Source organism: Narcine bancroftii, chromosome 1, assembly GCF_036971445.1.
Source record: "Narcine bancroftii isolate sNarBan1 chromosome 1, sNarBan1.hap1, whole genome shotgun sequence".
Taxonomy (NCBI): Eukaryota; Metazoa; Chordata; class Chondrichthyes; order Torpediniformes; family Narcinidae; genus Narcine; species Narcine bancroftii.
In genome coordinates, this window is record NC_091469.1 from 2,852,917 (window position 1) to 2,876,565 (window position 23,649).

The 23,649-nt window shown below is 43.3% G+C and overlaps 1 protein-coding gene across 6 annotated transcripts in view; it reads right to left on the reverse strand.

Moving 5' to 3' along the window:
• The window catches only part of LOC138754388 (nuclear pore complex protein Nup214-like), a 145,112-nt gene extending 132,323 nt beyond the window's left edge, over positions 1 to 12,789 (reverse strand). For all 6 annotated transcript variants that reach the window (XR_011351744.1, XR_011351743.1, XR_011351741.1 and 3 more), the window contains exons 1-3: positions 12,632 to 12,789; positions 7,807 to 8,002; positions 139 to 290 (exon numbers count right to left, since the gene is read on the reverse strand). Coding sequence is in view for 2 of the 6 variants with exons in the window: in XM_069918600.1 (XP_069774701.1) it covers positions 139 to 290; positions 7,807 to 8,002; positions 12,632 to 12,673 (390 nt within the window). In the remaining 4 variants the exon portion in view is untranslated. The remainder of the gene's footprint in view (positions 1 to 138; positions 291 to 7,806; positions 8,003 to 12,631) is intronic.
• Between the last annotated feature and the right edge of the window lie 10,860 nt (positions 12,790 to 23,649).

A 23,649-nucleotide genomic window follows, 5' to 3' on the forward strand; every position in this document is an offset into this window, starting at 1 on the left:
TACTACTGAACCCTTGAACATAAATGTGTGAAATGCAAATCAGCATACGATTTCTGGGTGGTTTACGTTTACTGACATTGCATAGAGGAAGGCATGCAACAACACCAAACTTATGCACACAAGAACATTAACACTTACCTTGTTTAAAAATGTTCGAATGTCAAAGAAAGCAATGACTAGCCCATAGTCTTTGGACACCATAGCAACAGACAGTGTGAGGTCATCACAGCTGAGGGCAATGTGGTGCACAGGGAGTTTCATATTAACTGACATTAACGGTGCATCTTCAACTGGAACATCAGAATACAACCAGGGTTAGGAAAAAAGACAACCAAGAACAGACAAAATAACACTTTCTAGATTAATCTTTTGAGTATCTAGCTCAGAAGATATTTCCTGGATCCAACAAGTTAGTGGCATCATGAAGAAAGCATGTCAGTGCCTATACTTCCTTAGGAGTTTGTGGAGGTTTGGTATGACATCAGAAACCCTAGTAAATTTCTACAGATGTTTGGTAGAAAGTGTACTGACCAGCTGCATCATGGTCTGGTATGGGGACACCAGTACCCCTGAGCGTAAAGCCCTCCAAAGGATAGTGGACATACCTCGGTGCATCACAGGCAAAACTCTCCCCGCCATCCCGAATATCTAAAGGGAAGCCTGCTGTCAGAGAGCAGCAGCAACTATCCACACCACCCAGCACATGCTCTGTTCTCGTTGCTATCATCAGGAAAGAGGTCTAGGTGCCATAAAACTTGCACCATTAGGTTCAGGAACAGCTGCTACCCCTCCTCCATCAGACTCCTCAACAACAAACTCAATCAGGGACTCGTTTAAGGACTCTTGTGCACTTTATTGCACAAGTTTGTTTGCATTTCATTATCTGTTTACAGTTCTTTATTTGTTTACATGTGTTCATTGTGTACAGGTATTTTTTTGCACTACCAATAAGTGGTAATTCTGCCTCACCCACAGGGAAAAGAATCTCAGGGTTATATCTGATGTCATGCATGTCCTCGGACAATAAATCTGATAAATCTGAAGATGCAGAACACAGTATTTTATCAATGCAACTGGCAGCCTTGGATGAATATAAATTCTACTATGTTGCTCTCTTGTAAAGGGAAATGAGAGACAGATTTCTGTATACTTCATTGTGAACACAAGCAGATGACAATTCCCTTTTCTCCCCATTTTATATTAGACATAAACATTGCCTCTCCAGCAGTACTTGCAATATTGCCTCACACCCATATAATCCACACTGCTGCAGTTTTATTCCAAGACAGTGTAATCCCAAATCTGGAGGCAAATTTAAAAGGTTAAAAGTAAATTGAACAGGAATGATCAATTTCTCTCAGCATAAATGTCACAAACATATGGATTGAGATCTTTTGGAATGCTTTGAGGGGAATAGAGGAAAAAAAATAGCTTAGCATTAATGAGAGAATAGAACTCACCACCTTAGAGGTCGAACAGGAATCCTCACCACAGATAAAAAGTACCTGTGTAGCGGAAGCTACCAACTCTGAAACACATCACAGGACGCTGAGGGGTTTCAGTTGAACTGATTTATTTGAACTTCGCGCACGCCCTTCAAGGGCAGCGTGAGCTCCGCCCTGCACAGGTGGTGATGTCATCATGTTGCCCAAGGCGCGCGCTGTGGCCTGAGCCACGAATAACTGAGATACCCCAGACGGCGCCATCTTCCCGCAGCTACCCCACTGGCATGGGAATACAAACAGGGGCCGGTTCACCACGAGAGATGTGCGCTGCCACACAACCCCCCCCCCCCCCGCCCCCCAGAACCAGCTTACATGTCTCGCCACTTGGGCAGCCGACCACATTGTTTGGGTTGGGCCGTTAGCACTGGCTGGCTAAGGTCCAAGAGTGCTGCCTTGAGTCTATCAACCGTAAACAGCTCCTGCCTGTCCCCAATGTCCAAGGTGAATGTCTTGCCTGAGCGTTTCAGGACTTTATAGGGGCCCTCGTAAGGGTGTTGCAGAGGTGCAGGGTGTGGGCCTCACCAGACGAAAACAAAGTCTGTTGTAGCCAGCTCCTTGTGGGTGCAAGTCGGATGGCTGCCGTGGTGGGTCAGTGGCGGGGGTGCAAGTGAGATGTGTTTGTCCCGCAAGTCTTCAAGGAGGGTCTGGTTCTTGGTCCTGGGCAATTCATCCATCCAGTAGGGGCCAGAGAGACGCGCCATGAGAGCCAACTTGAAGAACCAGAGGAAGCGCTCTTCGAGTCAGTTGGCCTGGGAATGATAAGCGGTAGTATGGTGAAGCTTAATCCCCAGGAGGTTCGCCAGCTGTGACCAGAGGGTAGATATGAACTGGACGCCCCTGTCGCTTGTCATGTGTGCTGGGATGCCGAACCTAGCGATCCAGTGGGCGAGCAGAGTTCTGCCGCAGGACTCGGTGGAAATGTCTTTTAGCGGGATGGCTTCCGGTCACCTCGTCGTGCGGTCAACCACAGTCAATAAGTAATGGCCGTCCCTGGACAGTTGGGGGACCATGATATCAATATGAATGTGCTCAAACCTCTTGGCCGGGGGGGTCGAATTGCTGCACTGGAGCTTTAACATGGTGCTGGACCTTAGAGGTTTGGCACTGTGTACAGTTCCTCGCCATCTGGACCACTTGCTTCTTGAGACCATGCCACATGAAACGTTCCGCCTTGATAGAGGGATGAGCCAAGTCATGGACTATCCTGAAGACCTGCGGCCTCCATTGCGATGGGACTACTGGGCACAGCAAGCCAGTGGAGGTGTCGCAGAGTAGTGTGTCGGAGCTGTCCAGTAGCTTTAGCTCCTTGAGGCGGAGGACCGTGATGGCCGTGCGGAAGGCCTGCATTTCCTCGCCCCCTTTCTGCGCCTGTGCTAGTTGGGCGTAGTTCAGGCCGGGGGACAGGTTGTGGATCGTACGAAGTTGTCCTTACCCGCCCGGTGTCGGATCTCAGTAGTGAATTCCAAGGCGAAGGACAAGTATCGTTGCTGGCGTGCCATCCAGGGTTCTTTGGCCATGGCAAGGACTTGGATGAGCAGCTTGTGGCCGATGAACACTGTGAATGGCCTGCCCTCCAGAAAGTGCCTGATGGAAAGGCTACAGGGCCAGGAGCTCCCTGTCGAAGGCGCTGTACTTAAGTTCAGGAGGGCAGAAGTGCTTGCTGAAGAATGCAAGTGGATGCCACTGGCCGTTCACCAATTACTCTAGGATGCCCCCAATGGTTGTGGCTGAAGCATCCACTGAGAGTGCAGTGTGGGCATTGGGCCGCCAGTGGGCCAGTAGGGTGGCGCTTGCCAAGGCTTCTTTTGTCATGGTGAAGGCTGTTTCGGCCTCTTCCGTCCACTCTAGGGTCTTATTTTTGGCGGTGATTAATGTGGTCGCATGATGTGAGCTGCCTCCGGGATGAAACGGTGGTAGAAATTGACCATTCCAGTGAATTCTTGTAGACCCTTGAGGGTGTCAGGTTTCAGGAACTGGCATATGGCTGCGACCTTTTCCTGTGATGGCGCGGTCCCGTCTGCTGAGATAGTGTGGCCCAGGAACTGCATGGACTCCTTGCCAAACTGGCATTTGGCCACATTGACAGTGAGGATGAATTCTACCAGTCGGGCAAATAGTGCGTGGAGATGGACCTTGTGTTCATTGTGATCCCGACTGGCGATGAGGATATCATCGAAATAAATAAACACAAAATCCAGATCTCTGCTCACTGCATCCATTAACCATTTGAAAGTCTGGGCCGCATTTTTAAGGACAAAAGGCATCCACAGAAACTCGAATAGGCCAAAGAGGGTGATGATGGCGGTTTTGTCAATATCATCGGGGTAAACCGGGATTTGATAGTAACCCTGTACTAGATCGACCTTCGAGAAAATTTTGGCGCCATGCAAGTTGGCCGTAAGGTCTTGTATGTGCGGGATGGGGTATCGTTCTGGCGTGATCGCGTAGTTAAAACGGCGGTAGTCTCCACATGGGCGCCAACCCCCAGAATTCTTCGGGACCACATGGAGGGGGAATGTCTAAGGGCTATCCAACCTGCAGACGATCCCCAGCTCTTGTAGTCAGGAGAATTCCTCCCTTGCCAGTTGTAGCTTCTTGGGGGGCAGCCGCCTGGCTTTGGCATGGAGGGAATGGCCTTGGGTCAAGATATGGTGGCGGACGCCGTGTTGAGGCTGCAGGATGGTGGGGAATTCGTTAAATATACAGATATATTCTTCTTTGGGAGCGCTGATGGTAGCTATCCCCGGGTTGCACGTGCCTGTGGAATCGAGGCGGACAGTTTGAAAAGTGTGGGCATGCACTAAACGTTTACCTTTTATGTCGACCAACAAGCTGTGCACCTGGAGGAAGTCAGCTCCCAGAAGCTGCGTACCATCATGGCCAGCAAGAACTTCTAGCGAAATTTGTCTTTGCCAAGCTGAATCTGTACGCTGCGTGTGCCAAAGGTCTTAATTGTGGATCCGTTGGCCACTTGTAGCGTGGGGTCTCGTGCTCGAGTGCAGGTCTCAAGGGCGGTTGGGGGAGGCACACTCAGCTTGGCTCCAGTGTCAACCAGAAAACATCAGCTGCTGGTCTTGTCGATTACGTGCAGGAGGCTGTTAAGTGTGGCCAGCCGTCGCAGCCATCAACGCCGGCTGGCCGGGTTGTTTCCCTAAAACGAACAGGGCTGCCTGCACTTACAGGCTTGAGCCCCCAACATTGATGGTAGAAGCACCAGGTGGTGTGGGGCTCTGCTGGTTTGTGCTTGGGGGTGCATGCAGTCGGCGGGTCCAGGGTGGGTGACCTGACTGAGGGCAGTCTTATTTTCTCATTTCGTCCACCAGAGTATATCCACACGGGCTGCAACTCTCCGTGAATCTGAGAAGTCCTTATCTGGCATCTGCTCGAGGAAGGCTTGCTCAAACATCAGGCAGGGTTTCTGGCCCTCTGCCAGTTCGAGCATCTTGTCCATGAGGGCAGACGGAGTTCTGTCGCCCAGGCCGTCCAGGTGCAGGAGCCTGGCGGCGCACTGTCGACGGAAAAGGCCGAAGGTGCCAAGGAGGATATTTTTGAGGACAAGGTATTTACCTTCCTCCGATGGGTCGTGGATCAGGTCATCCACCCTAGCAGTAGTTTCTTGGTCGAGGGCGCTCATGACGTGGTAAAACATTGTGGTGTCTGAAGTGATTTGTCTGAAGTGAAACTGCACCTCTACCTTCCCAAACCAAGTGCATGGGTGATGTATCCAGAAAGGGGGTGGGGGGGGGGGGGGGGGGGGGGAAAGAGTTTCACCGCGACTGTGTTAACTGCTGCTGAATCCATGTCGGGAGGCCAGAAAAACGCCTGGACTCGCTGGGGTCGCCAATGTAGCGGTAACTACCAACTCTGAAACACACCGCAGGACACTGAGGGGTTTCAGTTGAACTGATTTATTTGAACTTCGCACGCGCCCTTTAAGGGCAGCGTGAGCTCCGCCCCATGAAGGCAGTGACATCATCAATTGCCCAAGGCGTGCATTGTGGCCTGAGCCACTGAGATACCCCCAACAGCGCCATCTTCCCGTGGCTGCCCCGCCGGCGCAGCGATACAAGTGGGGCCAGTTTGCCACGAGAGATGTGCGCCGCTACACCTGCTTATGCAATGGATCTGCTGCTATCCAGAATTGGAAAGTGGAATAAGTTTCAATATTTCTCTTTTGTTTCATATGGTAACAATGAGGAAAATAACTTCTCCATCCTACTAAATTCAAAATGAGAGACGACTCATCATGTGAGCAGGAGGAATTTAATTCCTGCAACCTATTTTGCTCTATAATTCACCTCAACTCTCATAAACCATTTTATTTCCATATACTTTGTTAATCCAATTCAACAAAAAAAATGGTCTAGGTTTAATTTTAATATAAACACCTTGTACTTCAGTTGACAGCTACAAGTGATTTTCTGTCTCCTTTCTTTTGAAGATCCCCTTCATTTTAAAATGCACCAAGTAGATTACCTCATAAATACTGTATACAGGGAAATCAAGACTCAACCTCAAAATCAGTTTGGTGAATCTGCACAATTTCCTTCCAAGTAATATATTTGTCCTGTCTGAGAACCTTCACATAAAACTCGTTGTTCAGATTAATATTTTATACAACTATAGTTTCACTTCACTCCTTTCAATTCCAAACACGTCACCCACCTTGAGATATAGAAGTGAATTCTATCAGCCATCGTACATAAGTTAGACACTAAAAATAATTTGTACAAAACGAATCCCAAATTAACTTTGTTCAAGCATTCTTCCTCACTTTTGCTCATAAAGAGAGGAGTACAATTTCTCTTTCTCAGACCTAAAAATGGCGGGTATGGATTAAAAATTGAAGGGACACACTTTATCTGTTCTACCCTACACAATTACAGTGTTTCCCAACATTAGCAGCTTAAAAACTTACATGCAACCAATTTCTTCATGCAAAGATACAAATTAAGAATAGAGCATTATTTAATAACATCACATTTCATCACCATGGATTCCTATTCTTCTGGCTCAAATCTTGCATTTCCATTTTCTCACCGTTATCTGTCAGCCCCTTGCTTGTCAACAATCTGGCTACATCCTCCTTAAAAAAAAAAGCATTCAAATATTTCCAAGTTATAGGGTTTTCTCTAGAATAACCATTCTCAATCGGAATCGTCGTATCCTCCCTTTAAGGGAGCCCATGGGGTGGGATGGGGAGGGGGTGAGGTGGTGCACAGCACATTTAAGGGAAGCCCCAAACTGAAATCATAATTCTTTTTACGTGAGAAACACGAAACAAACCAACTAAACTTGACTGCTATGCAGAGAAAGGGGGGAGGGCATAAACTTTGATCATAGTCCTAAGGAGGCCATAGTCAAAAAAAAGATGAGAGTAGCTGCTCTAGGATATACATCCACCATCACTCTCTTGAAAATAGGCAAAGTTCCTCAGGTGCAAACACAATGAGAATTAAAGCCATTGATCACTGAAATCCAGCATTATAAAGGGTAGGTCATACCCAACAAATATAAATTTTTAGATAAAATAATGGACATGGATTTGTCAATGTGTGTTATTTACACTGACTTTCAGAAGGCAATAGGCAAAATGCTCTTATAATTACAAGGACACTTAAGCAAATAGTTCAGCAAGAATAAAGCATTGTTGGATGGATGTATACCTTGACTCCACCCACATTCTCTCCATATCCTTGTCCAATTTTAAATCAATTGGAATTAAGCAAGCTCACATCTGATTTGAAGCAGAGCTCCACGTTTCCACAACTTTTGTAATAGGCTCTGTCATAACTATTCCACCAATAACTTGGCTCCAATCTAAAATTTGTCTTATCAGCAAAAAAGCTCCTATAAATTCCGTTCAAAATCCACAATTTAAATTTAGACATTTCGGCCCACAAGTCCGTGCCACCCAATTTACAGCCAATTAACTACAACCCTGGTATGTTTTGAATGGTGGGAGGAAACCGGAGCCCATGGGGAAAACCCACAGACATGGGGAGAACGTACCAACTCCTTACAGACAGCGTGGGATCTTGATCGCTGGCGCTGTAAAGGCTTTGTGTTAACCGCTACGTCAACCTAATTTCCTATATTCCAATAAGCCATGTAGTCCCTCTTCAGAATTCCCATAGACTCCTAACGACAATCCCACTGAGCCTGTACAGCAGTTGTTAAAAGGTGCAGTCCTTATATTCATAAGGATTTCTTCAAGACACTTGACTAAAAGAAGGGGGGGGGCGGGGTGCATTAAATTTTTCCACCATCTAGCTTACTATGCCAGTAAAAGCATACTTACTAATTTCATTTATACTTCCTTCTTCGTTATCAGCCAAAGCAATGAATTGACTACTGAGAATTTTCAGGCCACTGCTGCCTCCCATAAAGGTGAGTCCATAAATATTGGACATGACCAGGAGATTGACCCTGTCCTTCGGTAGCTCATCTGGAGATTCAAAAACACGGATTCGCTTCATCTGTCGAAACATGAAGTCCTGTGGGAGGAAGTCAGACATGTTCAAACATTGAATACAATGTTTCCTTATTAAAGGAAACTATTAACACATGAAAGTGACATTAAAACATCAAGAAAATTGCTTGGCTTTAGTGAGAGAAGTATAATGTTTAGGGTGCAGAAAAATAGTCACAAAATTATTGCCAGGACTGCTAAATTTGAATTACAAGGAGAGGCTAGTTATAGTGGGATTTCCTCCTCCCCTCCCCCCACCAGAATGTAAGTGGCTTGGGGGAGGAAAGGGAAATAATATAGTGGTTTATAAAATCGCGAGGGGCATGGATAAGGTATATTGTCAAAGTCTTCACCCCAGAGTAGGCAAAACTATAACTAGAGACGGCAATGATTTAAGATGAGAGGGGAACAATTTGGAAAGAATTTAAAGGCAGCTTTTTCACATAGAGGGCAGTAGATATATGGAATGAGTTGCAAGAGGAAATGGAAGAAGTGGGGACAATTGTAACAATCAACAGATATTTAGACAGATGCACAGATCAGAAAGGTTTAGAGGGATATGGACCAAACTCAGGCAAATGGGACTGGCTTAGTCAGCATGGACAAGTAGAGCCAAAGGACCTGCTTCCATGCAGATCTCTGTGACACCATACTGTGCTGTTTGTGGCTGAAGTTTAAAAGTAACTCAACTAAAACATTGAAAATCCTAAAGGATCTTGACTGCATAAATGTGGAGAGGATTTTCCTTTTATATGATAATCTCGTATTAACCAGTCAAATGTTTAAAAATGAAAAGTCCTCATTTAAAAAGGAGAGTAAAGATTCTGTTTTATCTGAAGGTTACGTCTTTGCAATTCTATTGATAAAAGGGTGATGCAAACAGATTTCAAATAATTTTACAGTAGAGATGTAGGATTGAAAAGCAAGGGAATAAAAGGTTACCAGGGATAAGCAAAAAAAAAAATTTTCAATCAGATGAACCATGACCTTATTGAATACTATTAATTATGGTAATTCATATACTTGCATTTCTTTTATTACTCACTTTCAAGGACTAAGGCATAGTTAGCAAGGCCAGTATTTATTGCTCTTGAGGAGGTTGTGGTGAATTATCACCTTCATTCTTAGTTCACCTTGATTCTGGTGAAGATACATGCACATATTTGGAAGATAGAAATTTGAAAGGGAACCCTCAGGTAACAGTTTTCCAATGAACCTGCTGCCCTTGTCTTTCTTGATGTTGAAAGTTCACCGATTTGTGATGTACTTTTGGAGTAGCCATGGTGACCATGCATTTTACATATCTAGTCAAGGGAATTAATGTTTAGGTGAAGGTTAAGCTGTTTTGTCCTACATGATGTCAAGATTCTTGACAGTTATTCTCTTCCAGGCAAACAGAGAGTATTCTGTCACACTCCCAACTTATGCCATGCACACTGGGAAAAAAATGTAGGATACATCACAGGATACAGTCCCTAACCTAATTTTATAGCAGGGTGCTTATGATCCTGATCCAGATCCACTTCTGGTCATTAGTAACACCTGGAGGCTGAACCAGGGATGGTAGGAAAAGGTGGCTAGACTCCTGAACTGGTCTGAAGAGCAACTTGCCTGAATGTGGAGTTGTGAATGGAATTGCACATTATGCAATTATCGTCCAGCATAATCTCACGAAGGAAAGGAAAGGAGAAGGTGCTCATAATGATCGAAGGGTGGATAAGCCTCCCTGTCCAGATAGATTGCACCCTCAGGTCGTGAAAGAGGTAGCAATAGATTGAGGAAGCATTGGTAATGATCTTTCAGGAGGACTGCAAAATTGCAAATGTCAACCCATTATTCAAGGGAGTGAAGTGAAGCAATGGAAGGGAAATCATAGACTGGTTGGCCTGACAACAGTGGTTAGGAAGATGTTGGAGTCGATTGTAAAGGATGAGGTTACAAAGTACTTGACAGGATAGGCCAAAGCCAACATGGTTTAATTAAAGGAAAATCTTGCTTGACAAACCTATTGGAATTCTTTGAGGAAGTGACAAGTAGGCTGGATAAGGAAGATGAGTGGATGTTGTGTATATGGATTTTCAGAAGCCATTTGATAAGGTGCTGCACATGAGGCGACTTAACAAAATAAGAACCTGTGGTATAACAGGAAACATACTAGTTTGGGTACAGCATTAGCCAATTGGCAGGAAGCAGAGGTGGCAACAAGGATCATATTTTGATTGGTTGCCAGTTGCTAGTGGTGTTCCACAGGGGTCAGTGTTGGGGCCGTTTCTTTTTATATTGTATATTAATGATTTGAATTATGGAATGAATGGCTTTGTTGCCAAGATTGCAGATGATACAAAGGTAGGTGGAGGAGCAAGAATTACGTGACTAGGCAGAGAAGTGGTAAATCAAATACATTAGAAAGTGTATGGTCATGCACTTCAGTAGAAAAAAAAATAAACAGACAGACTATTTTTTAAAATGGGGAAAAAATGTTGAGGTTTTATAAGGCACTGGTGAGACCTCACGAGACCTCGTGAGCAGTTAAGAAAAGATGAGGAGTTCAAAGAAAATCCACAACAATGATTCCAGGAATGAATACGAGGAGTGTTTGACAGTTCTTGGACTATATTCGTTGAAATTTAGGAGAACAAAAAACATTTTGAATGTTGGAAGGCATGGACAGAGTAGATGTAGAAAGGTTGTTTCCCCTTTTGGGAGAATGAAGGACAAGAGGGCACAACTTCAGGATTAAAGGATATCCACTTAGAACAGAGAGCTTGAGGAATTTCTTTAGCCAGGGAGTGGTAAATCTGTGGAATATGCTGCACAGGTGGTTCTGCAGATCAGGTCATTGAGTGCATTTAAGACAGAGATTGATAGGTTCTTGATTAGTCAGGGCATCGAAGGTTATGGGGAGAAGGCTGGGCAATGAGGCTGAGTGGGAAAATAAATCAGCTCATGATTAAGGCAAACTCAATGGGCTAATAACCTATTTCTGCTCCTTGGTCCTATGATTACTGATGAAGCACATGAAGGCGATAGAGCCTGGGACAATGACCTCAGGAATTCCTGACCTCAAACAGTTTGTTTTGTTCAGTTTTGACGATAGCCATACAATGAGGCCTTGAGCAGAGTAATCGATACAAAATCCAAAGTTGGTATCAGTGAGAAGGTTGAAGTAAAAGCACAAGCTGGAGAAACTCAGCAGGTCATGCTTTACTGCATCTGATGCTAGCTTTGTGGCCTTCTCTACATCAGAGAGACTGGGTACAAATTGGGAAATCGCTTCGCTGAGCACCTTCACTCCATCTGCACCAGTGACAGAGATCTCCCTGTAGTCAACCTTTTCAGTCTGCATCACACTCCCATGTCTGTCCTTGGCCTTATGTACTATCCCACCAACACCGCCCACAAATTGGAGGAACAACTCCTGATTTTCTGTCTGGGCACTGTCCAGCCAGATGGCATTCACATCAACTTTTCTGGTTTCTGCTAACATGCTCTTCTCTTCCCTCCACCCTCCCTTCACCAAGCCATTCCTCCTCCCCTTGAACAATGTTGTCCCCTCCCTCCCTCCCTCCCTTTACCACATCATCTCCTGTCTTTGTGACCACCCCTCCTCTCCCTACTCTTTTGTTCCAAAACCTGCCAATATTTTTCCATACCTTGATGAAAGCCTCAAGCCCAAAATGTCAGTTATGTATTTTTACCTTTGCTGTATAAAGGACACTGCTTGACCTGCTAAGTTTCTCCAGTTTTGTGTTTTTGCAACAGTGAGAGAGAGGGTGGTTGGCCAGCAAGTATAACTTGATCACACTGACTGTGGCACTATTACCTTGGTGATGATTGGGCAGTTGTTAGCAAGAGTGGTTTTTAAGCACAGGATTTAATTGGGCAATTTTCTAGGTTTTGGCAGAGATGTATTGCATGGCTCAAGTGCTGCTATTTTGAAGCCCTGGTCTTCAGTTCTACATCTAGATGCCATCTGGCCCCATAGTCTTTCCTGTATCCACTATTCTCAATTGCTTCATGTTTGCTCAACACCAACTTCTGAACCATCTCTGATTTCTCCTGAGATCCCCATCTTAAGAAAATAACTTGTTTATCGCACACTTTCTACGTCCCATCATCAGTTAAAGAGTGTTCTTGGAGATTCCTCCCCCTCTTAATTGTCCATCAGTATTAATCATAGTCAACATTTACTGCAGATCTGATCTACTGATTGAGAAATCATTGTTATTTTATGCCAATTTTGCTGTTTCACAAGTTTTGCAATTTCACCACCTGCTTTTTTAAGTCTGCCCAGAACTGTTCCACGCATTTCGAGCCAGAGTAACCAGTCGATAACTCCATATTTTGTACAGATTACAGAGGGTCTTCTCAGATTACTCAATTTTTTAATACTGCTAATTAACAGTTCTTTGAATCCTTATGAATACGCAAAAGAAAGTATCCGAATTTTGAGAAAAAGTGAGAACAAAATCACACGTAGTCTATGTTGCACAAGCAAACTCTCAGGCAAACTCACCACCACCCGCGTGTTCGCTCCCACTCACTCACCCACCGCCACCTTCACATCCATCCTCATGACCTCTTCCTCACCATCATCACCCTCCTCCGTCCGTCAATCTCAGCAAGTTATTTGCTCCAGATGTTTACTATTTACCTTCATCTCCCTCTCGGGGACACTGGCCATGCCATCCCCCATCGCAAGTTATCGGAAGCAGCTGTCAATCGATCAAACGATGAAGGGACCCCACCAGCGACCCGCTCAAACAGTCCACAACATACTTCACTTCCGGCGCCGATGTTGGCATCACAGACGGACGCTGCCCAGGTCACGTGCAAGTGCGCAGCTGGATTGACAGCTCCCTGGTGCTAGGAGGCGGGACTAGAATCCGCACGTCCTCACCACGCTTCAATGGCTCAAATCCTGGGGAAAAGGATAGATGTAAAAATTGTAAAAGCTGATAGTTAAATTGAAACATTCTTACTGAACGTTTGCACCAGAACTCAGAGACCTAGCTTAAATAAAACCTAAAAGTCTGCAGTCGCCGTGGTTGAAGTAAAAATAAAGTTGGAGAAACTCAGCAAGTCCTTTCTGTAGCATAACCGACATTTCGAGCTTGAGTCCTTGATACTGTCGGACTCTGGCTTTACCCTACCCTTAATTTAGTCTATGTGTCGTCTGAGTCCAGCGTGTTCGTTAACTGAAGTGATAGGAGAAGGTATTCGCTTCAACAACCAGTTTATTACACAGCACAAGAATAAAGCTTAACAGAGCTCTGGTTCAGTCGTTAGTTCATAGGTCACCTGCACAGTCAGCTATTCCCCAAGACTGACCTCCACTGTCCAGTCTCTACAGTTTATATAGCTCAACCTTATCATACAGAACAAAAGTTGGCTTCCTTTGCTAGATTTCATTATCATACAGAATAAAAATTGGCTTTTTTCACTAGATTTCTTGCATAAGATTTATCACAAGTAATTTCCTGCTCTGCAGATATCTGGGGTGTAGAGCTCCCATCTTAATCCTCAAGGCCAGAAATCAATTCATACCCCAGATATTTCTAATTATTTCTTTGTTTTCATCTGGCCATATTCTTCTGTTCTACTCAACACCTCCTTCTGTCTTAGCCTTCTTAATGAGTTAGTTTCCATTCTCTTTGTTTCTGACAGTCTCTGTCAGGATTCTTTTTGTTCTTGTCTGACCATCTTCTCCTGTGCTCATCAACACCTCCTTTTGCCTTAACATTCCTACTAAATTGTTTCATACATATTCTCTATTTTGTATTTTGGGAGCAGACCATTCTAACCCTACTGTAATCAGCCAACTTTGCTACATACTGTGGCTGCCCCTTACTTACATTACTCTTTCCCTTCACCATGAGGTAAATATTAAATTGTTACATCGTACTGGATTCATGTATACAAATGAATAGTACATAAGCATATATTCTACATATTTTCTATGATTAATTAACCCCTATATTCCAACAATACCTTTCCCTTTGAACAAATGTAATTCACATCAAAAAGACATGCACTTTATAGCTCTTCTGGAGTGGTCATTGTTGATGTGGACTGAATCTGAGTGGCAAGGCTTTGGGTCAAGGGGCTTTGGTGAGAAGAGGCTACGGTGGAGGAGGGTTTTTTTTTTGTTTATCCTCCTTTTTTTAAATTTTTTTATTTTTCACACTATAAACCACATTGATCAAGATACATACATTTTTCTTTTCAAATATATAGTGTTGTTTTCTCCCCCCCTCCCTCTTCCCACCCCACCCTCCCTACCTCCCCTCCCATTCATTTAAAGTACAGAATCTAAGATACATTAAACCCGTCAAACAATGTTGTCACTCAATAAAAATAAACAAGAAGTTCCACTGAGTCAATTCTTTTCATTTCCTTCTCCTTCTGTCATTTTAGGTGATAGATGTCCCCGGTAGGTTTTCTCTATTGTGTTTCATGTATGGTCCCATATTTGTTCAAATATTGTAATATTATTTCTTAAATTATATGCTATTTTTCCTAATGGAATACATTTATTAATTTCTATATACCATTGTTGTATTCTCAAGTTACCTTCTAATTTCCAGGCTGACATAATACATTTTTTTGCTACAGCTAGGGCTATCCTAACAAATCTTTTTTGTGCACCATCCAAATCAAGTCCAAATTCTTTGTTTTTTATGTTACTTAGGAGGAAGATCTCTGGGTTTTTTTGGTATTTTGCTTTCTGTGATTTTATTTAATATCTGGTTTAGATCTTCCCAAACTTTTTTCACTTTCACACACGTCCAGATTGCATGAATTGTTGTTCCCATTTCTTTTTTACAACGAAAACATCTGTCAGATACTGTTGGGTCCAATTTATTTAACTTTTGAGGTGTAATGTTTAGCCTGTGTATCCAGTTATATTGTATCATACGTAACCTCATGTTTATTGTATTTCTCATAGTTCCAGAGCATAACTTCTCCCATATTTCCTTCTTTATCTTTATGTTTAAATCTTGTTCCCATTTTTGTTTAGTTTTACCATTTGTTTCCTCATTCTCCTTTTCTTGCAGTTTAATATACATATTTGTTATAAATTTTTTGATTATCATTGTGTCTGTAATCACATATTCAAAATTACTTCCCTCTGGTAACCTCAGACTGTTTCCCAATTTGTCCTTCAAGTAGGATCTCAGTTGGTAATATGCCAACACTGTATCTTGAGTTATACTATATTTATCCTTCATTTGTTCAAAGGATAGTAATTTATTTCCTGAAAAGCAATTTTCTATTCTTTCTTCTCCCATTCTCTAAAGGAAAGGTTATCTATTGTAAAAGGGATTAGCTGATTTTGCGTCAGTATTAGTTTTGGTAGTTGATAATTTGTTTTATTCCTTTCTACATGAATCTTCTTCCAAATATTGAGCAGATGATGTAATACTGGAGAATTCCTATGTTGTACCAATTTTTCATCCCATTTATATAATATATGTTCAGGTATCTTCTCCCCTATTTTATCTAGTTCTAATCTAGTCCAATCTGGCTTTTCCCTTGTTTGATAAAAATCTGATAGGTATCTTAATTGTGCGGCTCTATAATAATTTTTAAAGTTTGGCAGTTGTAAGCCTCCTTGTTTATACCATTCTGTTAATTTATCTAGTGCTATCCTCGGTTTCCCCACTTTCCATAAAAATTTCCTTATTATTTTCTTTAACTCCTTGAAGAATTTTTTGACCTTTGTATTCCAGTGGCTTTTTGTCTTCTCTTATTTTCTTCATTGCTTCCTCCAATATATTTTCACTTGTTGTATATCTTAAGAATTTTACTAAAATGGATCTTGGTTTTTGCTGCAGTTGTGGTTTCGGGGCTAATGTTCCATTTGCCCTCTCTATTTTCATTTCTTCCTGTACTTCTGGTCTTCCTAGGACCCTAGGGATCCAATCTTTTATAAATTCTCTCATATTCTTGCCTTCTTCATCTTCCTTAAGGCCCACTATCTTTATATTATTTCTTCTATTATAATTTTCCATTATATCTATCTTCTGAGCTAACAGCACTTGTGTCTCTTTAACTTTTCTATTAGATTCTTCTAATTTCTTTTTTAAGTCCTCTACTTCCATTTCTATGGCTGTTTCTCGTTCTTCCACCTTGTCCACTCTTTTTCCTATATCTGACATGACCATCTCTAATCTATTCATTTTTTCTTCTGCACTTTTAATTCTTCTTTTTATTTCACTAAATTCTTGTAATTGCCATTCTTTTACTGATTCCGTATATTCTTTAAAAAAAAATCCATTGTCTTGCCTTTCCCTTCTTCTTCCATTTCTCTATGTTCTTCTTCTTCTTCCTCTGGGTTGGCCATCTGTTGTTTCCTTGTTTTCTTTTTACTCTCTTCTTTCTTGTTCTCTTTATTTTCTATGTTCTCTTCCTGTTGTTGTGTTGTAGCTGTCATTCTCAGCTGTGGAGATCGACTCCTCAGCTGGTCCCCCCTCCCGTCAGTGTTTTTTTTTTCATGCGCATCGCGCATGCGCGGTTGCGCACTTTTACTTGGCTCCGCGAGCCATTTTTGTAGTCCCGAGCTCGGGACTTCCACTGACCTTAGGGAGTGGGCTTCTCTCTCCGTGGTGAGCCTCCTCGGACAGGTAAGGCCTTCACCTTCTTCTTCCGACATTCTTTCTTCTTCTCTTCTTCCCGTTGCTTTCGACTTTTCTTTCTTCGCTGCCATTTTCTTCCCACCTTTACTTTCACTTTGTTTTAATTTTTATTCTTGTGCCTTTGTGTTTTGTGTAGAGGGCTGGAGTTCCCTGACCGGCCACTACCCCGTCACGTGACTCCCTCCTATGGTGGAGGAGTTGATGTAAGAAAGGGGCCACTCTATATGAAGAACAAAAGGGCAACTTTAAGATTTTTTTTCCCTCTAGTCATAAACAGTGGCAATGGCAGCCAAGGCAGAGGAATGCTCCTCTTGTAGGATGTGGGACACCGTCAAAGCCAGCAGGATCCCTGATGACCTCATCTGCAAGAAGTGCATCCAGCTGCAGCTCTTGACAAGCCAAGTTAAGGAATTGGAGCTGGAGTTCAGATCATTCAGGAGGCAGAGGGGGTGATAGACAGGCATTACTGGGTCACTGTCATATCTAGGAGGCAGGAGGATGTTTGATGGGTGATAGTCAGGAGAGGGAAAGGCATCCCTGTGACCGTTCCCCTCAATAACAAGTATACAATTTTTGATACTGTGGGGTTGGGGATTTAATAGGGACAAGCCACAGCAATCAGGTCTCTGGCATGGAGTCTGATCCTGTGGCTAAGAAGGGAAGGGAGGAAAAGAGGTGAGCTGTAGCAATAGGGGATTCCATAGTTAGGGGGACATGAGGTTCTGTGGAAGAGTTCAAATATCCCATATGGTATGTTATCTCCCTGGTACCAGGATTCGAGCTATCTCAGATCGCATTCATGGCATTATCAAGAGGGAGGGTGAGCAGCCAGATGTCATGGTCCATGCAGGGACCAATGACATTGGTAGGAACGGTGATGTGAGAAACAGAAGTACCTTCACATAATTTGCTCGAAACAAAAATTGAGAACAAAGAACATTTATTATACAACAATGCAAAGTTGGGTGCTTCCCCTTACCCTGGGAATACACACACATACTGGGGCTCACCCAACTTTTATACAGTTCATTTCAGTGTAGAGGTACCCTCTCCCCCCTAACATTCTTCTGCCTCCTGGATAAGTTTGGCATTAGGCAATCCTGTCTGCCTACGTGCTGTTTCTGTGAACTTGGAGGACCAGGGGGCATCCTGTCTGTGTCCCCATCATGTCATTGTCCTTATTCACCTGCCTTTGTCCTTATTCACACCTTCCCAACCCTCAGGGCTTACTAACTCTTATATGCAGAACTTGCTAATTCTGTCTAACCCTTACTAATTACATATGCGGAACTTGCTGACTCTCTCTAAGGCTAGAAGACCCTCCCTTATCTTATTCAGACTAACTTTACTTCCTACATTCTATTATCTACCCTTATCCTATTCATACTGGCTTTATTCATTACACATATATCCATACTAGCTTTCTTCATCTCTCATATTTTCATATTAGTTTTACTCATCTCTCACAATCCTCACTTTTCTTTTAGCTACGCTTCATGAATTCTCAACTGGAATGTATTACTTGTAAACTTGGTCTTTTTCCCAGCGAGTCAGTAACTGAACTGCAGTCTCAGCATCATCAGGCAGAATTTGGGAAACATACATCCTTTGGGTTATAGTGATCTGACGAGGGGTCCGTTGAATTAAATACTGCACACAAGTCTTTAGGGAGCGGAGCACCATAATGGCCAGAATAGCGAGTGCAGCTGCTATAAGGGCTGTGGGTATCAGACTCCAGTTACCAATAAAAAGTCTAGTCCATCCCACACCGGACCAAGGTTGCCAAGTCTGAACCTGGGCATGGGAAGATTTTCGAACTCCTGAAGAAGTGTCTTTAACCACCTGACCGTTGTGAGCATTGTCATTAACCAGTCTTTCACAAACGCTGCCTTCAGCAGCCAACGAGTAATCAAGAGCCAGGCGGTTTTGTTGAACTGTGGCTCGTATCTGTCGTCTTTCTTCAGCCCATAAATTCAGGGCCATCTCTGTCTATTCGGTGATGATCTCCAAGGCTGCCTGGAGTCTGAATAAATGATTTAAATGCCAAGCAGCTATGGTGTTCTGGAGCAGCTTACGTCGTTTACAACTGGAACTCCCCTTACAGTGGTGGTTCTTAACATTCCGAATGTCTGTGTGACCCAAAGGATGATTTACAGGAGACCAAGTTCGGGAGGGGTGTTTCTTGTCACTTAACCTGTGAGTTGCAGCTTGTCTCTGAACATTAGCATAAGTATCACTGAACCTGTGAGTTGCAGCCTGTCTGCGAACATTAGCATATGTATTCACTCTATCTCTGCTACATGTACAATCCTGACTAACATTCTGTCTGTCATTGTCCCACCATCTTCTTTGTGCTATCTCTTTAAACTCCTCTTTTTAATATCTGTAGAGGCCGGAATACAAACCAAGTCTACTCCCCTAGGGCCATTCTGTTCCTCTGGTCCATGTTGGGATCCTATATTAACCCATACTAAATAAGGTACCCCACTATGACTATACTCTATACCTGCGCCCTGTCTGCATTCTAAAGGTAAATAATTGTCACCTCTGCTGCCCCTATTCCAGGAGGACTTAATACATTGTGAGCAATTTGGTGATTTCCCAAAAATTGGGAACCAACAAGTAAACAAAACATCAAATGGTAAAAACAACATTACAGCACTTTTTCCCAGCGTAGTGTAACTAACTTTCAGATCAGAAGGATGAAGGACTGCACGCCAGGTGGAGGGTAGATTATCAATGTCTTTAGTCCATGGATCAGCAGCTTGTTTAATTCGTTCTATGTGAGTCCACCCTTTTCTTTCTTTCGCACTGCAGTGTCTGTAATCAAAAGTACACAATCGGGGCCATCCCAGACAGGTTTTAGTTGGTGATCTTGCCATGCTTTTACATATACCCAATCACCAGATTTAATAAAATGAATAGGATGCTCCAGGGGTGGGTTTTGAGCTAATAAACCCTTCCGTTTTAATTCATATAGAGAGGCAGAAAGTCCCTTTAAATATTTGGATATGTACTGGTCGTTAGCCTCAGGGGTAGGGGTATTAAAAGGTGACATACAAGGTTTGAGTATACCATCTTTCATCAACTGGTCAATTACTGGCTGCAGCCCCTACCCTTTCCTTGCAGTCCCTCCACGACTTCCTTGACTGCCTGCATCAAAATCTTAGCCTTTCCTTTCTGTTTATCCTCAGATCTCTGGACGTATGCCCTTTATGCGATCTGTAAAAGCTGTGTTATTCCCTGTTCATGCCAATTCTCAGTCTTCTGCAATTTCCTTCTAATGTCTGGGGCTGAATTTGTAACAGAGCCCGTTAATACCAATTGTTTTCCCGCTGGGGATTCTATATCCAGACCCCCATATTGCTGTATGGCCATACACAATCTATTCAGAAATGCAGAGGAGGTCTCCTCGGGACCTTAGAGAACCTCAAATGCTTTCTTAAAATTCTGTCCCTTTGAAACAGATTCCTTGATTCCTTTTATCAGATTAACCCTATATTCCTCCATTAATGTGCAACCATCATTAGTATTCTTATCCCAATTTAGTTTTGCCAGGGGGAATTTAAGTTCCCTAGGTATCGCCTCTGGTCCCCCTTGGTGTTCCCTATCCCAGACTCTAATCCCTGCCTGGTGAATCATTCCACGTTCATCCAAAGTGAACAGAGCCCTAAAGATCGACGTTAACTCATCCCATGTATATATATTTGGTCCCAAAAATTGATCTAATTGTTCGGCACATCCCTGAGGATCCTCTATCAGGGAGGTCATTTCTCTCTTAAAGTTACACACCTCCGTACCAGTCAGGGGCACATTTACGAAACCAAGACCCCCTCCCATGGGAACTTCCCGTAAAGGTCTCATCCAGTTAATTTCTGGCTTATCCTCTCCTTTATAATGTCTAGATTCCTGCTCTCTGGGAAATGAATCAAAGGGTCCTGCCCTTCCCTCCCGGAGGGTCTCACACTGTTTTGAATCAAAGTCTCCTCCCTCTCTTGTCAATTGAGGTGGTAATCTAGTACTTTGTGAACGGGTCATCATACCACCCCTACTTTCTTCTCCTTTCTTTAGCTGTGGGGGAGGAGGGGAAGGTGAAGAAGGGTAGAGCATAGGAGAGAGGGGAAAGATAGGAGCCGGCATAGGAGGAGCATAAGGTGGAGGAAGGGAATGTAACATCCCATCCTTGTGTTTCAAGGACAAAAGGTTCCTCATCCTTCTTGTCCTTACATTCCTTTTCATTCAAAACCAGTTGATCAACCGATCCACTGAGCCAGCAGGCTGCATATTCTCTGCTGTCAATATTATCTCTTTGATTTTGATAGAGCCAGATGTTCAATGCCTGACACATCCAGTCCTTCTCGGATCCGAACTTTGGCCAATATACCAAATTCCCTTTTATCGGGTTTTTAACCCATTCCAGACAGCAATACCTGACCATGGTCTGTTTGTCTTTCCCGCGGGTTCTCCCTGCACCCCAATCAGATAGCATTAATCCTAACGGACTTTGCTTAGTTATCTGATCGTCCCGTTCTTCCTTAGGACTATTTCCCTTGCTACTCACACCTCCCATACTAACAGTTAAGTAAAATTCCTCTTACTGGGATCCAGTACCTATTCCTAGTGCGCTTCCTTAACGTCCTCCTGTTGTTTGTTCTCAATGCCTCTTCTTGGATATCACTCGCTTCATCCACTGACCAGTCACCCATCGTCCGTGAGTCCAGCTGAATCAGCCGGGGTGCACCTACCCTCGTCGTCAGGCACTCTGTCAGTGGAGGGAGTGGGATCCCGAACGAGCCCCCATTTGTGAGAAACAGAAGTACCTTCACAGAATTTGCTTGGAACAAAAATTGAGAACAAAGAACATTTATTATACAACAATGCAAAGTTGGGTGCTTCCCCTTACCCTGGGAATATACACACATACTGGGGCTCACCCAACTTTTATACAGTTCATTTCAGTGTAGAGGTACCCTCTCCCCCCTAACATTCTTCTGCCTCCTGGATAAGTTTGGCATTAGGCAATCCTGTCTGCCTACGTGCTGTTTCTGTGAACTTGGAGGACCAGGGGGCATCTTGTCTGTGTCCCCATCATGTCATTGTCCTTATTCACCTGCCTTTGTCCTTATTCACACCTTCCCAACCCTCAGGGCTTACTAACTCTTATATGCAGAACTTGCTAATTCTGTCTAACCCTTACTAATTACATATGCGGAACTTGCTGACTCTCTCTAAGGCTAGAAGACCCTCCCTTATCTTATTCAGACTAACTTTACTTCCTACATTCTATTATCTACCCTTATCCTATTCATACTGGCTTTATTCATTACACATATATCCATACTAGCTTTCTTCATCTCTCATATTTTCATATTAGTTTTACTCATCTCTCACAGTGAGGAGGTCCTGCAAGGAGAGTTCAGGGAGTTAGGCACTAGATTAAAGGACAGGACCTCCAGGGTAGTGATCTCAGGATAGCAGACTTGTGCCATGTGCTAGTAATGTTAGAAATAGGAGGATAATGCAGCTTAATATGTGGCTAAAGACATGGGGCAAGAGGAAGGGCTTCAGGTTTCTTCCAGGGAAGGTGAGACCTGTTCTGATGGAATTTTTTGCATCTGAACTGGAGGGGGACTAATATCCATGCAGGAAGGTTTGCTAGTGCTGCTTCAGTGGGTTTAAACTAATTTGGCATAGGGGTGGGAACCAGAGTGGCAGAGCAAATAGAGGAATGGAGAAGGGAAAAGATGATATTAAAATTGAATGCACCGTTGGAAGTCAATGGGTTGTAATATAGTGGAAATATTCTCAGGTGCATTCAATGCAAGGAGTATTGTAGGAAAGGCAGATGAAGTTAGAGCGTGGAATTATGACATTGTGCTCATTAATGAAACTTGGTTGTACAATGTTCTGGGCTTCCGTTGCTTTAGATGCAATAGAATTGGGGGGGGGTGTGGGGTGGGGGTGGGGAGATGAAAGGGGGAGAAGTGGCATTGCTCATCAGGGAAAATATCACAGCTGTGCTGGGCTCATCTACTGAGGCTATATAGGTGGAGCTGAGGAACAGGAAAGGTATGACCACACTCGTGGGTTTGTATTACAGATGCCCAATAACCAATGAGAATTGGAGGAACAAATCTGTAGAGAGATAGCCAACAAGAAACATAAGGTTGTGATAGCGGAAGACTTTAATTTTAAATATATATTGACTGGGACTCCTACAGTGTAAATGGGCTGGATGGCTTGGAGTTTGTCAAATGTATTCAGAAAATTTTTCTAAATCAATAGGTAGAGCTACCAACTAGAAAGATTGCAATACTGGATCTCTTATTAGGAAACAAGACAGGACAGGTTACAAAAGTATGTGTGGGTGAACATTTTGGGTCCAGTGATCATAATGTCATTAGTTTCAAGTTATTTATAGAGGAGGTCTGGGCCTCGGGTTGAGATTCTAAATTATAGTAAGGCCAATTTTGAGGAAATGAGAAAGGGTCTAGAGTGCATGGATTGGGATAAGTTGTTTATGGGCAAGGATGTGCGAGGTAAATGGAAAACTTTCAAAGGTGAAATTTTGAGAGTACAAAGTTTGTATGTTCCTGTCAGGAACAAAGGCAAAGTTAGCAGGCAGGGGGAACCTTGGTTTTCAAGGGATATTGTTGATCTGGTTCAAAAGAAGAGAGAGGTGGAAAACAGGTACAGATGGCAGGTGATAGAGAAGGGAAATGCTCTGGAAGAAGATGAAGGGCAATTGTCAGGAAAAGTAAATAATGTTGTTCTTAAAGATGAGGGAAAACAGGGATTAAAAAATGGGAAATCCCTGAAATTCATATATTTTAATGCCAGGAGTATTGTAAAAAAGGTGGATGAGCTGAAGGTGTGGATTGATACTTGGAAGTATGATGTGGTAGCGATTAGTGAGACATGGTTGCAGGAGGGATGTGATTGGCAACTGAATATCCCTGGGTTTCGTTGTTTTAGGTGTGATAGAGTCGGAGGGGCAAGAGGAGGTGGGGTTGCATTGCTTGTCAGGGAAAAT